Source organism: Delphinapterus leucas, chromosome 11 (genome assembly GCF_059928025.1).
Source record: "Delphinapterus leucas isolate spDelLeu-1000000601 "Yukka" chromosome 11, BTC_Dleu_Yukka2, whole genome shotgun sequence".
Classification (NCBI taxonomy): domain Eukaryota; kingdom Metazoa; phylum Chordata; class Mammalia; order Artiodactyla; family Monodontidae; genus Delphinapterus; species Delphinapterus leucas.
In genome coordinates, this window is record NC_143139.1 from 42,377,768 (window position 1) to 42,399,763 (window position 21,996).

Here is a 21,996-nt window from a genome sequence, read left to right on the forward strand (position 1 = left end):
GATATTGAGTATAGTTCCCTGTGCTCTACAGTAGGTCCTTGTTATTTACTTATTTTATATATAGCAGTGTGTATATGTTAATCCCAAACTCCTAATTTATCCTCACCACCTCCACCCACCCACTATCCCCTTTGGTAACTGTAAGTTTGTTTTCTATGTCTGTGAGTCTATTTCTGTTTTGTAAATAAGTTCATTTGTATCATTTTTTTTAGATTCCACATACAAGTGATATTATATGATATTTGTCTTTCTCTATTTGACTTATTCCACTTAATATGATAATTTCTAGGTCCATCCATCACACTCCACCTTCCTATTTTTACCACAATCAGGCTTCCCTTGTTCCATAATATACCATTATTATTTTTTTTTTTTGCAGTACGCGGGCCTCTCACTGTCGTGGCCTCTCCCGTTGCGGAGCACAGGCTCTGGACGCGCAGGATCAGCGGCCACGGCTCACGGGCCCAGCCTCTCCGCGGCATGTGGGATCTTCCTGGACCAGGGCACGAACCCGTGTCCCCTGCATCGGCAGGCGGACTCTCAACCACTGCGCCACCAGGGAAGCCCTACCATTATTATTATTATTTTTTTTAATATTTATTTATTTGGCTGCGCCGGGTCTTAGTTGCGGCATGCGGGATCTTTGTTGCCGAGTGCGGGATCTTCCTTGCGGCATGCAGGATCTAGTTCCCTGACCAGGGATCATACCCAGGCCCCGTGCATTGGGAATGCGGAGTCTTAACCATTGGACCATTACTTTTTTCTTCACCCTAACAATAACACCTGTGAAATGATAGGTTTGGTATGTAGTTCAATTTCTTTCTAAAAATTTATTAGGGACTTCCCTGGTGGCGCAATGGTTAAGAATCCACCTGCCAGTGCAGGGGACATGGGCTCGATCCCTGGTCTGGGAAGATCCCACATGCCGCAGAGCAACTAAGCCCGTGCGCCACAACTACTGAGACCGCATGCCACAACTACTGAAGCTTGGCGCCTGGAGCCCGTTCTCCACAACAAGAGAAGCCACTGCAATGAGAAGCCCGCGCACCACAACGAAGAGTAGCCCCAGCTCGCCGCAACTAGAGAAAGCCCACGCGCAGCAATGAAGACCTGCAGCCAAAAATAAATAAATAAAATACAATAAATGTATAAAAAAATAATAAAATAAAAATTTATTCAAAGAACACATACAGAAATGTTCAATGCCACCACACTTTCGGAAATGCTGGAGTAGAATTGGCATCAGGGAGTCCCACCAACCTCTCTGCCTTGAGACCTTGGCTGGACACACTTCTCAAGTTCTAAATTTATTTCCCAATCAGTAAGAAAGAGACACTATACTATCTACAAGTATTAGTTACTAGTCTTGTGAGTGGCTGAAGGTAAGTTCTTCCTGGAAGACACCCAGGGACTTTTGTCCAGGCACCTCTGATCACCTACAGTGGTGAGTGAGGGGAGGGCAGAGAGAAGGCAGGACGCGGTAAGGGTTACCTCTAGGCTGGGCATCGGCCTCAGGGCAGCGCTGGGAAAACCTCTCTTGGTGGCAAAAGCCTGTGAAGCTCCTGCCCTCTCCACCATCTCCCTGGGCACCTCAAGAAGGTATGAACATGGTGTTCCAGGGCCTTTCCCCCGCAGGAACCACCCACTCTCCTGGGGGAACAGTGAAAACTTCCGGGAGAAAAGAGGAGTCAGGTGTCAGGCCTCTACGAACTTCAGCTGGCTTTTCGGGCTCAAGGGAGGGAGGGCAAAGCAGGAATTAGGGGTATAGCGCTTGGGGAGAGCCAGCTGGTCCACCGCTAGCCGGAAACTGGGGGTGGAGAGGCGCCGGCCCGGCCCACACCAGTGTCCCAGCTCCAGGCTGGGCCTGAGAGGCCGGCAAACCCCACCCCACTCCTCTGGGCACCTCGTGGCCCAGGCGGGTTTGTTTATGAATCCAGCTCCCTCCACCCCCAGCCCGGCGCTCTGCCCGCCCTCAGGGTGGCCCCAGTACCGTGGGAGGGGGAAACCGGGCCAGCCCCCGCCGGCACCCCTCCGGTCCCCTCCCCTTTCCTCCTCTAGCCTCTGCTGTGGGTGCCCCGGCAGGGCAGGTCCTTTTTATAGACCTGTTGAACCAGTCGGGGCCATTCTCCTTTCCGGGAGTGGGAAGCTGGGGTGGTGCAGCTCTCTTCTCAGCTCTGTACTCCGGAGGGGTCTCAGGGCTTCTTCCCCAGGAGAGGAAGGAGAAAAGGAAACTGCTTCATTTTTGGTTAAAAGAGGAAGTTTTGTTTTGTTTTGTTTTGTTTTTAATGCTGAACTGCCAGGCAGTACCCCAGTCACCCTGGGGGTGCAGAGGTCCGGGTGGCGGTGGCGATGGGGGTGACTGGTGAGGGTAACTTGGCAGTAAGCACAGGCTTCCTTCCAGGTCTGGTGAGCTGAGGAGCCTGAGGGGGTTGGATATTTGAGGGAGGGAAATGTTTTGATTATGTGTTTGTTTTAAGCTGGAGTCCCTAGGGGTCAGATTTAAATGTTCAGTGAAGCTCTCTGCTTGTTCACTGTGGGGTCCAGGCTCCTCTCTGAGCCTCCCTGGTGACTCCAACTTGCCTCCTCTAGCTGTCAAGAATGCAGATGGATCGTGTCTCTCAGCAGTTTCTATTCCTCTTTCCCACCATGCCTGAAACCACCTCTACTTTTATTTGCCAAAGGGTCTTAAAGGTGCAGGGACCATCAGCTTGGTTTACAGTCAGGCCTGTCTTCTTGCAGTCTTCTTCAGAAAAGAGAATATTCCAGAAGTTTGGGCCAGAGTTCAGCTCCAACAATAACTAAATTGTGTTCTTGACTATGCCTCCCAACTCTCAGACAAAAAACTCCCCGGTTCCCCCAGCCTTTCTTCCTCGTCCAGGGCCTTCAAGACCGCCAGAACCACCGACTAGTTGCCGGACTGGAAGAAGGCCTTCCAAGTACCAGGCAGAGTCTAGGCAGGGATGAACCGTGATGCATCTCAGGTAAGGAAACAAAGCCGGCAAAGATGCAGAATGAGTCATTTTAAATAATAATAATAGTAAAGAATATCTGTAGCCTGTCTCGGATTTTTCATCAACATTTTCATCTGGGCTTCTCAAACAGAAAGAAACCCCTTCTTGTTAGAGTTCTTCTTAGTTACTTGCCTTTGCAGGGTCCTGAAAAGACTGAAGGGCGTGTTGTGATGATCCATTTAGCTCCTCCAAGTCACCATTGCCTTGCAAATGACCTGAGCGTGCATGATGTGAAATATCTAGGCTTGTTTTCCTGTTCAGAGAGCTAGAATGTAAAGGTTTATAAGACCGTTGAGACTTAATTTTCTTGTCAGGGACTATTTTTCTTTCCTACACTCTTTTATCCTAGAGAAGGTAGGACAGGTAAATGAAATTTTAGTGTGTTTTGTTCTTAACAGCTGTAGTTGAGAGCTTACTGAGAGGGAGGTTACAATGATGGTATAAAAGGAGAATTTTGAATCATTTGTGTATTTTAATTTGTAAAATGTTCCCGCTACCAGATTGCTAAGTGGGAAATTGCTAGAATCAAAGAGCAGCTTCAAAATCAGTTTTAGGGCTTCCCTGGTGGTGCAGTGGTTGAGAGTCCGCCTGCCGATGCAGGGGACACGGGTTCGTGCCCTGGTCTGGGAAGATCCCACATGCCGTGGAGCAACTAAGCCCGTGCGCCACAGCTACTGAGCCTGCACTCTAGAGCCTGCGAGCCACGACTACCGAAGCCCGTGCGCCTAGACCCTGTGCTCCACAACAAGAGAAGCCACCACAATGAGAAGCCCATGCACCACAACAAAGAGTAACCCCCGCTCGCCGCAACTAGAGAAAGCCTGCACACAGCAACGAAGACCCAACGCAGCCAAAAATAAATTAATTAATTAATTAATTTAAAAAAATTAAATTTGTTCAGGTTTTCACAGATGAATTGGACAAGATGGATCATGTCCATATGCTCTCAGGAACTATCAATAAACAAGCTTATGTCGAGGACATCCCTCACTAGCCAGGATCTGAATTCTGTCTTGTCCTGGAGAAGCAAGGAGAGAGTATTGTGAAAAGGATGGTGGCTCTTGAATTTCTGAGTCTAAATCTAGGCCGTTTTTCTCACTACGTGGAATAAAATCAAACCCTAGTCCCCATTTCAGGTTTAGACCAGCTTAGAGTTGTTGGAAAAAACACAAGCGTTGGAACTAAACAAAACAGTCATAATTTAATTGAAGTATCTGAGCCTCAGGTTTCTCATCTGTAGAAGAGGATGACAATTTCTTAAATTGGTTGAAAGGATTAGACAAAGCACGTGAAAAGTTCAGAGGGCTGCTCCACGTTGTTAGTTCCTCCTCCCTCCCCCCCAGAAAGTTTGGGTGTGGCCCTTTGCTAAATACACTAAACAGCTGTTGGAATCTCCAGAGCTTGGTTTACAAAGATGAGTAATACAGCTTCTTCCCTCCAGGAAGTTTCTTTCCTTCTGGAAGTTTCTTCTCTCCAATTTCTTCCCTTAGTGTTTCTTAAACTCTGATTTAGGGACTAATCACCTGAAAGAGCTATTTAAGAATGCATATTCTCATGCCCCACTCTAGAGAATCTCATTTATTAGGTCTGAGATGGGGTCTAGGAATCCACCTTTTTAAAAAAGCAGTCCAGAGGATACCAATAAAGACTCTGATATTATATTTTGAGAAACTTTGACCTAGGGAGAGATGCTATTAATGGAAATGTGATGTTTTATAGGAGTATGATACCATTTGAGCTGTTCTGGAAGTATGGGCAGGATTTTTTTCAGGAGTTAGAAGGTAACAATAAAAAGCTTTTTTAAAACTAAATAAATTTGGGACTTCCCTGGCCATCCAGTGGTTGACTCCACCTTACATGTAGGGTGTGCATGTTCAATCTCTGGTCAGGGAACTAAAGCTCTCATGTGCAGTGGGGTGTGGCCAAAAATTAAAGTATTTTTTTTATTAAGCCCATTTTTATAAATGGTTATACAAGGCATTGCTTTATTCACTCAAGAATTTATAGAAGACTTTTTGTGGGACTATTCTGGGTTGGAATATGGCAGTACAACCTATTAGCTTTGTGATCTTGGGCAAGTTACTTCCCAGCCTCAATTTCTTCACTTATAAAATACATAATATCTCTAATACTAATATCTTCCTTATGAGAATGACATAAGGAATGCAAGATACCTAGCTGACCTAGGCACCTAACACTATAGGCTTTCACCTTCAGGCCTTGCCCAAAACAGCAAGAGGTCTCAGTTTTGGGGGAATCCAGACTTCAAAACGTGACACTATCAAGTACTGAATTGCAGGTAATGAAGTGCCAACATATAACATACAAGTGAGAAAGAGAATGACCTTGTCATGTTATTGACAAACCACCCAGGCTGCCTCCACCAAAACTAGCATACAGGAGAGGCAGAATGGGAGACCAGAAATTCAGGTGTCTCAGGAAAGATCTCCTTTAACCTTTGTAGTTGCAAAAAGCAGGAACTCTATCTTGCTAGCTTGCTTTTTGCTTAGACTGTATTTACAATTAAAGGGGGCGGGGGGGGGGAAGTGGCTTACAGAATCTTGACTCTGGGAAGTTCTCCAACATGCTTTAGTCTTCAAAGGGAAGCTCTTGAAAAGTTAACCCGCCTTAAGTAGCTAGCACCTCTGTCTGGGGGGAATTTAATAAAAGGGCGTTTGCTGCAGTCACAAAGACCGTTCAAATTGGTCAGCACATTATTAACTGAATGTGTGAACACCCTCCCCAGATTTCGTTGCGCTTGTATCTACAGGGCTTACACCACATTCAGAGGCATCCGCTTGCCTGTCCGCCCACCCGGGGGAGAGTGAGACTTGAGAAGTACTTTTAAGAGCGGTTACATTAAGACTCAAGCGAGCCCTGGTGTCAAGGCAGACCTACGTGCCGAGTAGCTCGGCCCTGACACTTGTTGGGCTGCACGGCTCCGCTGAAGCGTTGCTACCTAATCACGGCGAAGACGTTCGCTGAGGAGGGCCAAAATGGCGACGGACTTCTCCTGGCACAGCCCTGTTCCCTCCCGGCTCTAGTAACGCCCATTGGTTAAGTTGGAGGCGGTGCCAGGCTCCCCCCGCCGCCTCATTGGACTGAATGACTGAGGGAGACGCCAATTCTCCTCTGCCCACTCCAGGTTCCTGCCCTCAGAGCTCACGCGGCGTTCAATTGGCTTTTATTCACGTCAACTTGCGTCCTATCGTGTCTCTTTTCAGTGTTAATCCAATCATAACTTTCCTGGCTGCCCGCCTGATTTCTGACTGGTTTTGATCAGTTTCATCCTATCCCATTCCTGTCTACTTCTTACCTCCTCCCACCAGGACTTTGCCCAGGCACGTCCAGGGTTCTGGTTGGTTGTTGTTCTGTCAGTCCAATGAAAGCTCTTCCTATCCCTACCTCTCAGGGAGCCCGCCGGGCAGTTGACTGGCTTCTTTTCAAGCCTATCAACTCTAGTTCCCGCCCACCTTCACTTCCTGCGTCTTTCATTGGCCTTTAAAACTGAGAGGGCGCTCTTTTTGGGCGGACACCTCGCACGCAACTTTGTCTTGCACGCCTTAAGAGTGCAAGCGAGTCTTCCCATTGGGCAACCTACCCGTCTTTTTTCTGCAAGTCCCTCCTTTCTCCCTCCCTCATTGGGCGGGGCAGCAGTGAAGGGGCGGGGCCTAGGCCGGGCTTGTGGCGCGCTGCTCCCTCCTCCTTACCCCCCCCCTCCCTGTCCGGTCCGGGTTCGCTTGCCTCGTCAGCGTCCGCGTTTTTCCTGGCCCCCCCCAACCCCCCCGGACAGGACCCCCTTGAGCTCGTCCCTCGGCTGCCACCATGAGCGGTAAGGATGAGTCCACTCCAAGCTTAGGGGTGGGAGGGGAGTGAGGGGGCGCGCGCGAGGGCCGACCGGGCGGTCCCCGCCGTAGGGGGGACGGGCGGGAGGCGGCGGCGGCGGCCTTGGTCCCGCCCGGGGCGGAGGGAAGGGAGGGAGAAGGGGCAGTGGCGGGGCCTCCGCGGAGGAGGGGGATGGGCCACCCGCCCCGGGGGAGGGGGCAGCGTGGCCTCGCCCGCCCCCTGCCCGCCCCGGCCACGGGGGACGGGCCTTACCCCCCACTACTCGGCCGCTCGCCTGAGGCTCCTCCTGCCAGGGGCTGGAGCCGCGGGGGCGGCCCGAGCAGTGCAGGCCCCGCCCGGGCCAACCGCCTCCCTGGTCCGCCCTCTGGTCGCCGCCGGCCCCAGGGCCCTCCCCCACCCCCCGGCCGTAGATTACCCCTCCCCCCCCGCAAATTACCCCTCCCCCCTACCGTCCCGCCCTTTCCACGCCCCTCACCCCGAAACCGCCCTTTCACTCTAGGGCCCGCCCTGTAGCCGCCCCGAAACGCCTGATTTCTAACGCCTGGACCTCTTTAGCCCCTTACTAGTATTCACAGATGTTTCCCCACTCAAACTTTTTATCTGTTCTTTTCCCCTTTCTCTTCCTTCCCTTTTGTTACTTTTTACACTTGAATTTTTCTTTTTCCTTATCTCCTTTGACCCTACTTTTAGCTCGCTTTCCATCCACTCACGTGTTGTTTTGTGCCTTACCTATCCTTTTTTTCCCCAGGATACTTTTAAACTCTTTCAACATGCCCACCGACCTTCACATTTCCTATATCAAAAGCAACTTTTCAGTGTTTTCTGAGTTTAATTTTGTGCAAGGGAGAGTCGAGGCCCAGTTTTGGCACCACCTAGCCTAGTTTACATCCTACTGGTCCTACAACTGTTTCTTCTCCCCCAATCCTTTTTTTTTTCTTAATACTGGCGCGTTTCACCTTCCTGTTAGTCATTTCTGTTTCATCACAGCCTCCTTTACCCTTCCTCACTTTACCCTTTTCCTTTCTCCAACTTTAAGTTATTTTCAAATTCTTTTTAGACCAAGATCACTCCATGGATGAAATGACAGCTGTGGTGAAGATTGAAAAAGGAGTTGGTGGCAATAATGGGGGCAGTGGTAATGGTGGTGGTGCCTTTTCTCAGGCTCGAAGCAGCAGCACAGGCAGTAGCAGCAGCAGTGGAGGAGGAGGAGGGCAGGTAAGTGATGATCTGGACAGAGTGGGGAAGGTGTTGAGAGGATGTAAATATTCGTAGATGATTGTCTTACTTTTCATAGGAAAATATTTAAGAAAGGGCTGAACTTTTATAAATAGGGAAGTAAGCACAGAGAGACAAGTAGCTTGGAGATCCCCCAAATGAGAATTTCAGCAGTATAGATAGGTCAGCTTTTTGTTTAGGTTTTTTTTTTGTTGTTGTTGTTTTGCTGTTTATATTTTGTGTACTACCCCCTGGGCTGGCAGATGGGTGTCACTAAAGTAACTCCTTTCCTCTCCTTTATTTCTGGCCAGGAATCCCAGCCATCCCCTTTGGCCCTCCTGGCAGCAACTTGCAGCAGAATTGAGTCACCCAATGAAAACAGCAACAACTCCCAGGGCCCAAGCCAGTCAGGGGGCACAGGTGAGCTTGACCTCACAGCCACACAACTTTCCCAGGGTGCCAATGGCTGGCAGATCATCTCTTCCTCCTCTGGGGCTACCCCTACCTCGAAGGAACAGAGTGGCAGCAGTACCAATGGCAACAATGGCAGTGAGTCTTCCAAGAATCGCACGGTCTCTGGTGGGCAGTATGTTGTGGCTGCCACCTCCAACCTACAGAACCAGCAAGTCCTGACAGGACTGCCTGGAGTGATGCCTAATATTCAGTATCAAGTAATCCCACAGTTTCAGACCGTTGATGGGCAACAGCTGCAGTTTGCTGCCACTGGGGCCCAAGTGCAGCAGGATGGTTCAGGTCAGATACAGATCATACCAGGTGCAAACCAACAGATCATCACAAATCGAGGAAGTGGAGGCAACATCATTGCTGCTATGCCAAACCTACTCCAGCAGGCTGTCCCCCTCCAAGGCCTGGCTAATAATGTACTCTCAGGACAGACTCAGTATGTGACCAATGTACCAGTGGCCCTGAATGGGAATATTACCTTGCTACCTGTCAACAGCGTTTCTGCAGCTACCTTGACTCCTAGCTCTCAGGCAGTCACGATCAGCAGCTCTGGGTCCCAGGAGAGTGGCTCACAGCCTGTCACCTCAGGGACTGCCATCAGTTCTGCCAGTTTGGTATCATCACAAGCCAGTTCCAGTTCCTTTTTCACCAATGCCAATAGCTACTCAACAACTACTACCACCAGCAACATGGGAATTATGAACTTTACCACCAGCGGATCAGCAGGGACCAACTCTCAAAGCCAGACACCGCAGAGGGTCAGTGGGCTGCAGGGATCTGATGCTCTGAACATCCAGCAGAACCAGACATCTGGAGGCTCACTGCAAGCAAGTCAACAAAAAGAGGGAGAGCAAAACCAGCAGACGCAGCAACAACAACAAATTCTCATCCAGCCTCAACTAGTTCAAGGGGGACAGGCCCTCCAGGCCCTCCAAGCAGCCCCACTGTCAGGGCAGACCTTTACAACTCAAGCTATCTCCCAGGAAACCCTCCAGAACCTTCAGCTTCAGGCTGTTCCAAACTCTGGCCCTATCATCATCCGGACACCAACAGTGGGGCCCAATGGACAGGTCAGTTGGCAGACTCTTCAGCTGCAGAACCTCCAAGTTCAGAACCCACAGGCCCAGACAATCACCTTGGCCCCAATGCAGGGTGTTTCCTTGGGGCAGACCAGCAGCAGCAGTACCACCCTTACACCTATTGCCTCAGCTGCTTCCATCCCTGCTGGCACAGTCACTGTGAATGCTGCTCAACTCTCCTCCATGCCTGGCCTCCAGACCATTAACCTCAGTGCATTGGGTGCTTCAGGAATCCAGGTGCACCAGCTTCCAAGCCTGCCCTTGGCTATAGCAAATGCCTCAGGTAAGGCTTGAAATCTTTTGTATTTATCTCCAGAGCTACTTAGCATCCCAGCTGAAACTATTGAGTCTAAAGAAGGGAGTAGAATCTTTTGAGGGTAACACTTTCTTGAGGGCAAGTCAATTAGAGAAATAGCAATGATTCTACGTCATTTGGAACTGACTTAATGGAACCTTTTTTTCTTTTCCTCAGTTAATCTGATGAGAAAGGAGCCCTTCTGGGCAATGTCCCTGGGGTCTCTGTACTTTCAGTGCCTTTGGTGCTACGGAACAAGGGTCGGCAAACTTTTTCTGTAAAGGGCCAGACAGTAAATATTTTAGGCCTTGTGGGCCACGTGTGGTTTCAGTTACATGTACTTTTTTGTTTGGTTTTTGCAACATTTTAAAAATACAAAACCATTCTTACCAGTGAGGGCCTTATTTGGCCTGAGGGCTCACCCCTGCGGGGGGATAGGAATTGATTATAAACTTAACCTATTTGTAGGGCAGTTATTAAATCATCAGATACTTCTTATGTACTGTAAGCAAGGGAAAAGTGATGGATTCCAAAGGACTTTTCAACAAAATAAGTTCCCTGGTTAATCTTTAGTTAACCAGAAGAGCGTACCCTCTGAGCAAGCAAGGTTTAATTTTTCAACCTCTACTTACCTTGAAAGTACTTATGTGTATTTTTAATAAGCTTCATAGGTGATTCTTTTTTTGTTTAATTAATTTATTTTTTGTTTCTTAGGCTTCCTAGGTGATTCTCATACTTCCTATATTAGAGAGCCACTTCCTAGTCTGCTTTGAAAGTAGTGTGTGGTTGAGAAGGGAGGGGCGAGAAAGGGAGTGGGGACCAGAATGGAGTTGGGGAGGTGGAGCTGAGAGGAGTTGGGAATCAGGAGAACTTTGAAGGGGAAAGAGTCGTCAGGGAAGAGGTATATATTGGAATGTATGTTGAATCAGTTGATGCTACTATTCAGTCATTTATTTTGAACTATGTTCACTAGTATTGGTTAATTTGAAATTTAAAACATTTATTTTAAAAGGTGAAAGTTAGTTTATTTAGAATTTATCATTTTAAATTCCATGGTGATGGAGCTAATCTTTAATAAAGCACATTAGGATACATACACATTTTTATATTCTGGCATGATATATACAAGTTATGATGGGAAATAGTTTAATACCACCAAACTTCTACTTCTGTTGGAATATGTGTGGGTTTATTAACTGTTTACTTTTATTATAGAGTTCTCATTCCGTTTAGACTGGTTCTTATGTAAGAGAGGATAACAAATAGGCAACCATATTTCCTGCCTCTTGCAGTTTAGGAAAATCTGTGCTGGGGAGGTCTGCTCAAGTTCCCTACTTTCTTACAGTCTTGTAGTGTGTTTAAAATTAGTACATTTTGAGCCTTAACAGACAGTAATTTTCTTAGTGAATTGGAGATCTTGGAATAGAAAGTTAGAGCTGGAAGGGACCTGAGAAAATCGTCTCATACAACTGCCTTATTTTCTAGATGAGTACTTTGAGATGCTGGGAAGCACCTAAGTGATGAGACTACTTGCTGTTAGTTCTAGTCTGGGGCATTCATTACCTGTTAGTTTTAACTTGGGACATGAGAAATCCTTTAGACTGTTTAAAATGTTTTGGAAAAGATATTTTTGTTTCTTTGAAATTTAAGGCTCTAGAGCTGGCAAGTTTTTTATAGGCTAAAAATTATGGGAGTAGAAATGGGAAAAGTTTAATAAAAACTGAACCCAACAGCCTGGAAAATTAGACACTTTCTGGGTAATCTACATTTGTGTGTTTGTTTTCTCTTTGCTCTTAGGTGGTTGTATCCAGCAGTTTTGCTCTTCAAAGGAAAGCAAAACTGAGATTGTTCTAGTTAGTAATAATTTGGATCCTTGCAATTTTTAAACGGTTTATAACTTCAGCTCTAAGGAACAGTTCTGAGACACTTTCATTGCTAAATCATGCTCTGGGGAAGTCTGCCATTTACTATGTCATAAGATAGGGCTACCGACCTAGCTGTTACTGATGGTCTCTGAGCTCTAGAAAATGCATGCCTTTTTGTAAGGTAGCAGCAGTTTGTCATTCACTAAGGAGAGAATGAGGCTCTGAAAGGCCATTTTGTGAGAGTTGAGATCGCTTTATTAATAGTGGTTTCTGAAGATACACGTTTCTTACTTTCTGGTTAGTCATACTTGTGCAACATTTTTTTCCCCTTCAATTGATCTGACTTCAGCCTTAATGAAAGATAATAAAGTCATTTCCTGGAAGCTTAGTGCTCCTTAGCTGTTGTGTGGCTGCTACAAAGTGTCTCATATATAGTTATTTCTGATATATGGTTTTTCTGGTATATAGTTATTTTATTAGAAAAACTCAACCTCTTGGCAGTATGATGTAGTGGAAAGAGCTTTGGATATGAAATCATGTTGTAAGCTACAACACACAGAGAGGTAGGTAGATAGCACTTTGCAAAGTGAGACATTATTATTACATGGTTGTGGAAGACTGCAGCTTAGTATGTTTACTTTTCTTTCTTTTTTTTTTTTTTTTTTTTTTGGCCACACTGCACAGCTTGTGGGATCCTAGTTACCCAACCAGGGATCTAAGGAACCCATCCCCCCTCCCCCCCCCCCCCGCCCCCCAGCAGTGGAGGCAAGGAGTCCCAACCCCTGGACTGCCAGGGAATTCCCACATTTATTACTTTTTAAAAGTAACGTTTAAAAATCTTCTAAGCTCTCATTTTGACTTTCACTATGTTTGTTTGCTTGAATATACAGGCAAAGGCACAAACTTAGAACCAAATAAGCCCGCCGTCTCTGTATTCCTGTTTTTCACAGCTCTGCCCCTGGTGGGTGGTAGTGAAGAAGAGACCACCCAGTAAACTGAGTTTAGTTTCCAGACAGTGAAATGATCTATAGGCTCTTAGTTTTTGTTGTTTTTTAAGTTAGCAGCTTTTTTTTTTTTTAATCAACACCCTTTCCCCTTTATCAGCACCCTTTTCCCTTTCATTTTCTAGTCATATGCTCAAAGATCGTGGTTTTTTGTTTTTTTGTTTTTTTTTTTAAGCTTAAAGCTTCAGATTTTTTCTCAGCCACTGCTAAATCCAGAAAACTCTTCCCCCAGGTTGGGGAGGGGCCTGGTTTTGAAAGACTTAGTTTGGATGACTTTGTGGGAGTTCTGCCTAATAAAGAGTGCAGGGGTGGGCTTTGGCAAGAGAATAGAGCACATTTCCTTGATGGCTATAATTCACTCAAGAAGCAAATTTCAGGCACTAAAAATAAAAATTTCACATCTGCTCAGTTTTATCGGGGTCAGGAAAATGTCTCCTCTTAGAAGTTAAGTTGAATGCGATACCAGAGTTGGTTTGCCAAGTGTCGCTAAAGTTGGGGTCAGATTGCTGAGACCTAATTTGTTAAGAGAGTTTGTATTTTAGACTAGTTCATTTGAACATTAGTGATAAGTAGGTTTAGAGGATTTAAATGTGTTCAAAATTAACATTCTAGTGCAAAAGGTCATACAAGAGAATTTTCTATTTTAAAATAATACTTTTATCAAATATAAAATGTTTCTGCATCATTTGTTGTATCTAATATTATATTTGATTCTTAGTGTGATTTTTTAAGTGCTTTTTAAACGAGTTCAGTTTAAGTAGAAAAGGTCTCCTTTAAAACCTAGGCGCCTTGATTGATTTGAAAAGACTGAGAAGGCAGTCTTGAGACCTTTTCAATTGCTCCTATTTATTCATTCCAGTGGCTTTCTGTCAATGACGTCATTGTTAAATCCTGTTGCATTGTGTAATGTGGCCATTTTAGTTCTTAATTAAATAACGAGCACAAGGGTGCCTAGTGTTTCAGAAAAATTTAGTATCTGTTCTCATATCTCCCTTTCCCTTTAATTGTTCTACTTTGTAAAGTAGCATATAAATGTTGGCACTAAAAATTTAGTTCTGCTCATTCCTTGCTTCTGATTGTTTTGTTTTCCCTCCTTGAAAATGTTTTAAATGTAAGATGAACATCTGTAGAAAAGCTTTATTACATAACGCTTTGTAAGTTACTGGTTGGGTGTCTGTAAACATTAATAGATAATAATTAGTTGAAAATTTTCAATTTGCTGTTTAATTGAAAAACAGGCATATTTTTCATATTTCATACAGAAGGGATATCACAATAGTACTATCCCTTTCTGTAACATTTAGCATTATTATACAGGCCCTGGTGTTCTGAAGCATTATTTAAAAGGTATATGCCACACTATGACTACATTGTTAATACTATTCTAGGTTTTAAGAGTTGGGCCCCTTAAAAGACCCTGAAAAAGTTTCTGAAGAAAGTTTTTTTCTTCAGAGTTGGTTGCAAATCTGGGCTGTAATTTGAATTTATACTTTTCCTTACAGTGTTTTTTAATTTTAATTAATTATTTATTTATTTAAAAAAATATTCGTTTATTTATTTGGCTGCTCCCAGTCTTAGTTGCGGCACGGATCTCTGTTGTGGTGTGCAGGATCTTTAGTTGCAGCATGTATGCGGGATCTAGTTCCCTGACCAGGGATCGAACTTGGGCCCTCTGCACTGGGAGCGTGGAGTCTTAACCACTGGACCACCGGGGAAGTTCCTCACTCCAGTGTTTTAAACTCTTGAGTGGCTTATGGAAACTGCATAGTATAACTCGTTTGACAAGTTGGGCGTGCCTGTCTAATTTACTATGAATCCTTCTCACCCTATATCTGTGTGCAAAATAAATAATAATTTAATGATTTCAAAGAAGCGGTTAAAATATAAAATATCCAGGTCAAGACAAAGACTTGCCCATTACAAGATGAGAGAACTCGGTTAAAAATCTACATCTCTGAAGGAATTCCCTGGTGGTCCAGTGGTTAGGACTCGGCTCTTTTCACTGCTATGGGCCTGGGTTCATTCTCTGGTCAGGGAACTGAGGTCCTGCAAGCCGCAGGGTGAGGCCAAAACAAAAGAAAAACAAAACAAAAAATCTACATCTCTGAAAAAAAAATTTTAAACGGTTTTCACAGGAAATCAAATATTTGCTGCAAATAATCTAAGTAAGGTTAAATGCTATTGAGATGGATCATTTCAGATTATTCCATATGTTCTTCATTAACTTGACCCTGTTTGGATTGCTTAGAAGGGGGGTGAGGATCCCCTCCAATTCCCTCCTTTTTTTAAAAAAATATATTTATTTGGTTGTGCTGGGTCTTAGTTGCAGCAGGCGGGTTCCTTAGCTGCAGTTCATGGGCTTCTTAGTTGCGGCATGCATGTGGGATCTAGTTCCCCGACCAGGGATCGAGCCCGGGCCCCCTGCATTGGGAGCATGGAGTCTTAGCCACTGTGCCACCAAGGAAGTGCCTCCAATACCCTCCTTTTGGAAACCTAAGGTGTAGAAAGATTTCAGTGACTTGCCAAAGGTCACTGACAAAATTTACAGAGTGATAGAGGTCTTCTGACTTCAGATCAGTATCCTTTCCACTACACTACTACTCTCTCTTTTTTTTAAATAAATTTATTTGTTTATTTTTGGCTGCGTTGGGTCTTTGTTGCTGCGTGCGGGCTTTCTCTAGTTACGGTGATGGGGGCTACTCTTCATTGTGGTGCATGTGCTTCTCATTGCAGTGGCTTCTCGTTGCAGAGCATGGGCTCTAGGCGCACGGGCTTCAGTAGTTGTGGCTCGTGGGCTGTAGAGCGCAGGCTTAGTAGTTGCGGTACACAGGCTTAGTTGCTCTGCGGCATGTGGGATCTTCCCAGACCAGGGCTCAAACCCGTGTCCCCTGCAATGGCAGGCGGATTCTTAACCACTGCGCCACCAGGGAAGTCTGAATTTTAGCAAAATTTATTGAGCATTTATTGTGTGTCAGATGTGTTAGGCTCTTGGAATTCATTGAAACAGGTATGTTCCCGGGCCTTCTTGGAGCTCCAGTTGCTGTTGCGTTATAGTTACCTACACTTAGTGCAACGAGAAGCCCGCGCACCGCAATGAAGAGTAGCCCCTGCTCATCGCAATTAGAGAAAAGCCCATGCACAGCAACAAAGACCCAACGCAGCCAAAAATAAAATAAATTTATTTAAAAAAATAAATAAAAATGCTGTCATGTCCTTTAATACTTGTTTTTACTTTTACTTATAATTTTGGCTCAAGTTTGTAAAAGAAGATGCATGGAAAGAGGAAAGAGATTTGTATATATATTGTGATGTACTTAATGATATTTTTGCTTGGTTGCTGTTAAATCCCTAGCATTTATGTAGTTTTAGGAAAAATTGACTAAAACAAAAGAATATGAAAAGTAATATAGATATTTTTAAATAATTATTTTTAGTTGTGGTAAAACCCACATAACATAAAATATACATACCATCTTAACCATTTTTAAGTGTACATACAGTTCAGTGATATCAAGTATATTCACATTGTTATGCAACAGATCTCCAAAACTTTTTCATCTTACAAAACTGAAACACTACCTATACCTATTAAAATCCTATTTCCCCCTCTTCCCAGCCCCTTGCAGCCATACAAAGTAGGTTCTACTTTGTATTTCTATGAATTTGACTACCTTAGATACCTCATGTAAGTGGAATCATAGGGTATTTGTCTTTTTGCAACAAGCTTATTTCATCTAGCATAATGTCTTGTAAGCTCATCCATATTGCAGCATGTGACAGGATTTCCTTCCTTTTTAATGCTGAATAATATTCCATTGTATGTATATACTACATTTTCTTTATCCGTTCATCTGTGATGGCCATTTGGCTTTCTTCCACCTCTTGGCAATGGTGAATAGTGTGGCTGTGACTTGGGTGTGCAAATATCTCTTTGAGATCCTGCTTTCAGTTCTTTTGGATATATACCCAGAAGTAGGATTGCTGGATCATATGGTAATTCTATTTTTTAAAATTTTTTCATTTATTTATTTATTTCTGGCCGTGCTGTGCGGCTTGCGGGGATCTCAGTTCTGCGACCAGTGATTGAACCTGGGCCCCGGCAGTGAAAGCGCCAAGTCCTAACCAGCGGAACGTCAGGGAACTCCCAAGTAATTCTGTTTTTAATTTTCTGAGGAAATGTATTTTGTAGCTTTGCTTTTAGCTTCTATAAACAAAGATTTTAAAAAACTACATTTCCATACTATGTTATCAGTTAGAACTACATTTTAAGCTTTTTTGTCTGATTATAAGATTATTTCCAGATAAGATTATTTACAGATTTCCTATAAGATTATTTCCAGATTTCGTAATCTAATGGAGCAAGATCATTAATACACTATAGCTGATATCCAGCTGCTTTTACATTATTTAAATACGGATATTTGTAATGTAAGATGCTTAAAATGGAGCTCAAGGATTGAGATTTGAGACAGGAATTATTACCGTTTAAGATTGCACATGAAAAATTGTCATGATAGGGAATTCCCTGGCGGTCCAGTGGTTAGGACTCCAAGCTTCCACTGCAGGGGGCGTGGGTTTGATTCCTGGTCGGGGAACTAATATCCCACAAGCTGTGCGGCACGGCAAAAAAAAAAAAGGGAAAAAAATTGTCATGATATACAATGTTTTTTTTTTTAATTTAATTTTATTATTTTTATTTTATTTTAATAAATTTATTTTATTTATTTATTTTTGGCTGCATTGGGTCTTTGTTGCTGCGCGTGGGCTTTCTCTAGTTGTGGCGAGCAGGGGCTACTCTTCATTGCAGTGCGCAAGCTTCTCATTGCAGTGGCTTCTCTTGTTGCGGAGCACAGGCTCTCGGTGCGCGGGCTTAGTAGTTGTGGCTCGCGGGCTCTAGAGCACAGGCTCAATAGTTGTGGTGCATGGTTTAGTTGTTCCGTGGCATGTGGAATCTTCCCAGACCAGGGATCGAACCCATGTCCCCTGCATTGGCAGGTGGATTCTTAACCACTGTGCCACCAGGGAAGTCCTGATTTTATTATTTTTTTAATACAGCAGGTACAATGTTGTTTGTTTTTTTTTTAAGGGAAATTGGGGCTGGATTGTGAAGGGTCGTTTATTATGCATTTCTTTTTTATATTTATGTTATTTATTTATTATTTTTGGCTGTGTTGGGTCTTCGCTGCTACACGCGAGCTTTCTCTAGTTGCCTGAGCGGGGGCTACTCTTCTTTGCGATGCGCAGGCTTCTCATTGCGGTGGCTTCTCTTGATGCAGAGCACGGGCTTTAGGCATGTGAGCTTCAGTAGTTGTGGTACGCAGGCTCTAGAGCGCAGGCTCGGTAGTTGTAGCGCATTGGCTTAGTTGCTCCGCGGCATGTGGGATCTTCCTGGACCAGGGCTTGAACCTGTGCCCCCTGCATTGGCAGGTGGATTCTCAACCACTGCACCACAAGGGAAGTCCCCACATTGTATTATTTTTAACTGAAATGTGAAATTCAGATGCATCCAGACTTAAATTACTGATGGTTCTTTGATTTATTCCTGAAAACATTCTGATGAATAATTGACTTAAGTCTTAAAATTTTATTGCAATAACCAGAATGGAGACATTATAAAGTATTATCATATTACATTATCTAGATGGGTTTTACCATAAAAATTTAAGAAATAGGCATTTAAACTTTAAGAAATAGGCACATGTAATAAGGGTTACATGAAATAGGCACTTTCATTTCCCGTACTTCTTTCCTAGCGTTGAAAATTTTTACTCCATGGACTGTTTGGTTTTAATCATAGCTTTGCTTGCAAAGGAGTTTGATGCTGTTTAAAAGTGGTACCACCCAAGAAATTGGTCCCTTTCCAAAAAGCTAAGCCTCAAACAAACTTTTCATTTTTTTAGCTCCATAAAGCGTCAGTATTATAGATAGTATTGTCCAGAATGATTCTCTTAATGAGAATGTTACTGAAGGACTACTAATGTTGCATCATCTGAAGACCCCCTCATAAAAGCAAGGTATCCCAGGACCACAGTAGAGCAGATGGTTTGGAGATACCTGGCATTGTGCTCAGCATGCTCTACAATATTGTACCTAGAGGAAACAAAAATACAAAGGTTATGTTTGGAAAACATGAGCTTCTGTTCAGAAGTCAAGTTCTAAGGCTTTTCTAGTTCTGGTTCAAAACCACCATCAGGCCCATGCAGCTGCCTTCTGAAACCTGAAATGGAGGCTGAAAATGAAAGCTACTGCTGCACATGAATGGTTCTGTTTATAAATGAGTCACATTGTGTCATGTCTCCTGTTTTCTTATACCACCTCCACACCACCCCCATTTCTATTCCCAACCTCCCGTGAGATGTTGGTGCTATTGAACAAACACAGGCACTCGCTAAAGAGTACTGTTTTTTCTTTTTTTTCCTGTTTGCTATGATGCTGTTAGGAGGGAAAATGAAATGACTCTTTGAAAGTACAATATAAAAATCCACAAAATTGTTGGGAGATTGGGAACAGTTGTTGGGAAAAGTTTTTCTACTTGGTTAGTACTCTTCTGGATGGGAAGTTATAGATGACTGACTGTAAGTGGGATCTTAAAGCCAAAATACTGCGGTTTGTTTTTTGTTTTAAATACTGTTTTTGCAGATGAACAAGTCTCACATCCTGTGTAGTATAAGATTGAACAGTTTAGCTGGATGAAATAACTCCAGCTCTGAAACTAGAAGTAATTGAAAATCCTTTGTGAAAGAAAAAGAAAGTTTGTCCTGAATGAGATACTCAGTGTAGACAGGGGAGTGATACACTAGGATCCAAATCATAACTTTGCTTCTTACTGGCTATGTGACTTAGGGGAAGTTCTTCATCCGCTATGAGCTGAGGTTTCTTTATCTGTAAGAGAGAGTTAGTTAGTATTAATATTTACCTCCATGGGATTATTAAGATTAAATGAGGTAGAGAACATGTGACAGCACATAATAGGTGCTCAACACATATTAGTGCCCACCTCTCAATAAAAGTTCTGTCTTCCATCCATTTAAAAGTAGGATTTTAATCACTTAGTTGAAGGCAGCTCTTTCAAGTTGTTGTGTCTAGACCTTCACGTTCTTTCTCACCCATTATGTTTCTTGTCCATTGGTGTAGTCATTGAACTACCACAACTGCCAAAGGAAGTAAATTCCAACCAGTATGCTTTGTTCTTTCATAAACCATTCTAGTAAAAACAGTAGTTGACAGTAGAGGTTTTTAAGATTACCCATGGATTTTCTGTTTCTTCATCTATCGTTGGCCTGGTTATGAACTTGATGTAGACTGTTTGCTAGAAAAACATTCTCCTTGATGAACACTTTGCTGACACTTCATATAATGATAATTAGGTTTCTCAATTTCTGTTTCAATGAATCATTTTTCTGTCCCTATTTTCTTAAGAGTTGTTTGGTTTTCTGTACATTAAAACAATTTTATTTTTTCCTTTTACCTTTCTAGAACTTGGTTTTACTCAATCACTGTTTTACTTCCTTTTGTAATCTCAGCTAATTCCTGTCTCACCTATCTCACCCCCACCCCCCGAGAAAAAACTCAACACTTCAAAAATGATTGTGAAATAATTTAAGACATCTAGGCAGGTGTAAAGGATAATACAGTGGATATTCTTTTACCCATATCCCAGGTCACAAAATGGTACATTATAAATATTATTAAAGCTCACAAGATTTGTCTGCCCTTCTAAAATTTTTTATAATTGCTGCTGAACTGTATGTTTTATCAAGTAATGGTTGTGTGTGTAAACTCACTTGTTTTAATCTTCTGTCGCAAAAGGAAAGTAAAAAATTGAGAAACTGGTTAGGTCTGAACCGACTCAATTTAGTGATTTTGGAATTTCTTGACTTCTGTTCATCTAAGAACAAGGATGATTATAGCTGCTCAGTTCTTTCTGGTGATGTAAATTCACAGATGTACAAATACATACAAACAAATATCTAAGACATTTGTTAGCTGCTCTTTGTACAGTTTTAGGTATGTCAGTGTTTTAGATCTTAAATGCCTGAAGGGCAGGAACCACCTCTGTTTTTCTTTATACAGAGCATGTTTGGTACCATAAACATATAGGTGCAGAATAAATGATCTAAAGGGAGAACACTGGTTACGCACACTGCTATGTAAATTACAGTTTCATTGTGGGAAATGGGGAAATTCAAAGCATTCACTTTATAAATATCTATAGAGCTAAAATTAGAAAACTTACCTTTGAGGATAGGAAAAAAATATTTTATTTTTTTGGCCATGCTGCGTGGCTTATGAGGTCTCAGTTCCTGAGGGATTGAACCCAGGCCAAGGCAGTGAAAGCCCAGAATCCTAACCACTAGGCCACCAGGTAACTCCCTAAATATCTTTTTAAGTAACCTGTTTAAGTGATATTGGTAAAAACATTAAACAATGCAAATAATACTGAAAGTAAAGTAAATATTATTCAAATAATAATGAAAGTAAAGTAAAAATTTATTGAACATTAACTATCCAAAGAAAATCACTGTTGAAATTTTGGTGATCATCCTTCCAGATATCTTTTTGTACCTTTGTGTACAATTTACAAAGAAGTCTGCATATTGTTTTATGAAGTAGAATCATACTATTCACAATTCTCCATAATCTTATATTTACTGAATAGAATATCATAAACATATTTTCCATAAATAATAATAAATATACATCTACATCATCATTTTAAATGATTGTATGGGAATTCCTTAGTATGTTTGTACTAGGATATGCTTAACCCTACTGATATACTTTTTTTTCTAAAATTTCACTGTCATAAGTAATGCTCTGGTGAATATTGTTCTTTATACTTTTTAGATTAAAATTTTGTAAGTGAGCAATTCTACTTCTAGGTATATTTCTAGGAGAAATGAAAATGTACATCCACACAGAAACTTGTACACAGATGTTTGTAGCAGCACTATTCATAATACCCAAAAGGTGGAAACAACCTAAATGTCCAATGGATAAACAAAAGTAGTATATCCATTTCATGAAATATTATTCAGCCATAAAAAGAAATGAAGTAGTGATACATGCTACAATGTGAATGAACCTGGAAAACATTCTGTTAAGTGAAAGAAGCCAGACAAAAAAAGGTCACATATTGTATGATTCCATTTATATGAAATATCTAGAATAGGAAAATCCATAGAGACAGTGATTGCCAGAAGATGGGGTAAGGGG

General features: G+C 42.9%; 1 protein-coding gene across 3 annotated transcripts in view; it reads left to right on the top strand.

Annotated features, from left to right (window-relative positions):
- Nucleotides 1-2,414: 2,414 nt before the first annotated feature.
- The window catches only part of SP1 (Sp1 transcription factor), a 48,836-nt gene continuing 29,254 nt past the window's right edge, over nt 2,415-21,996 (top strand). For 2 of the 3 annotated variants that reach the window (XM_022572053.2, XM_089920786.1), the window contains exons 1-3: nt 6,764-6,843; nt 7,915-8,072; nt 8,384-9,899. In XM_022572053.2, the coding sequence (XP_022427761.2) occupies nt 6,837-6,843; nt 7,915-8,072; nt 8,384-9,899 (1,681 nt within the window). In that variant the 5' untranslated portion in view covers nt 6,764-6,836. Of the gene's footprint in view, nt 2,982-6,763; nt 6,844-7,914; nt 8,073-8,383; nt 9,900-21,996 lie in introns of those variants that run through there. The other variant, XM_089920785.1, reaches the window with a different exon arrangement.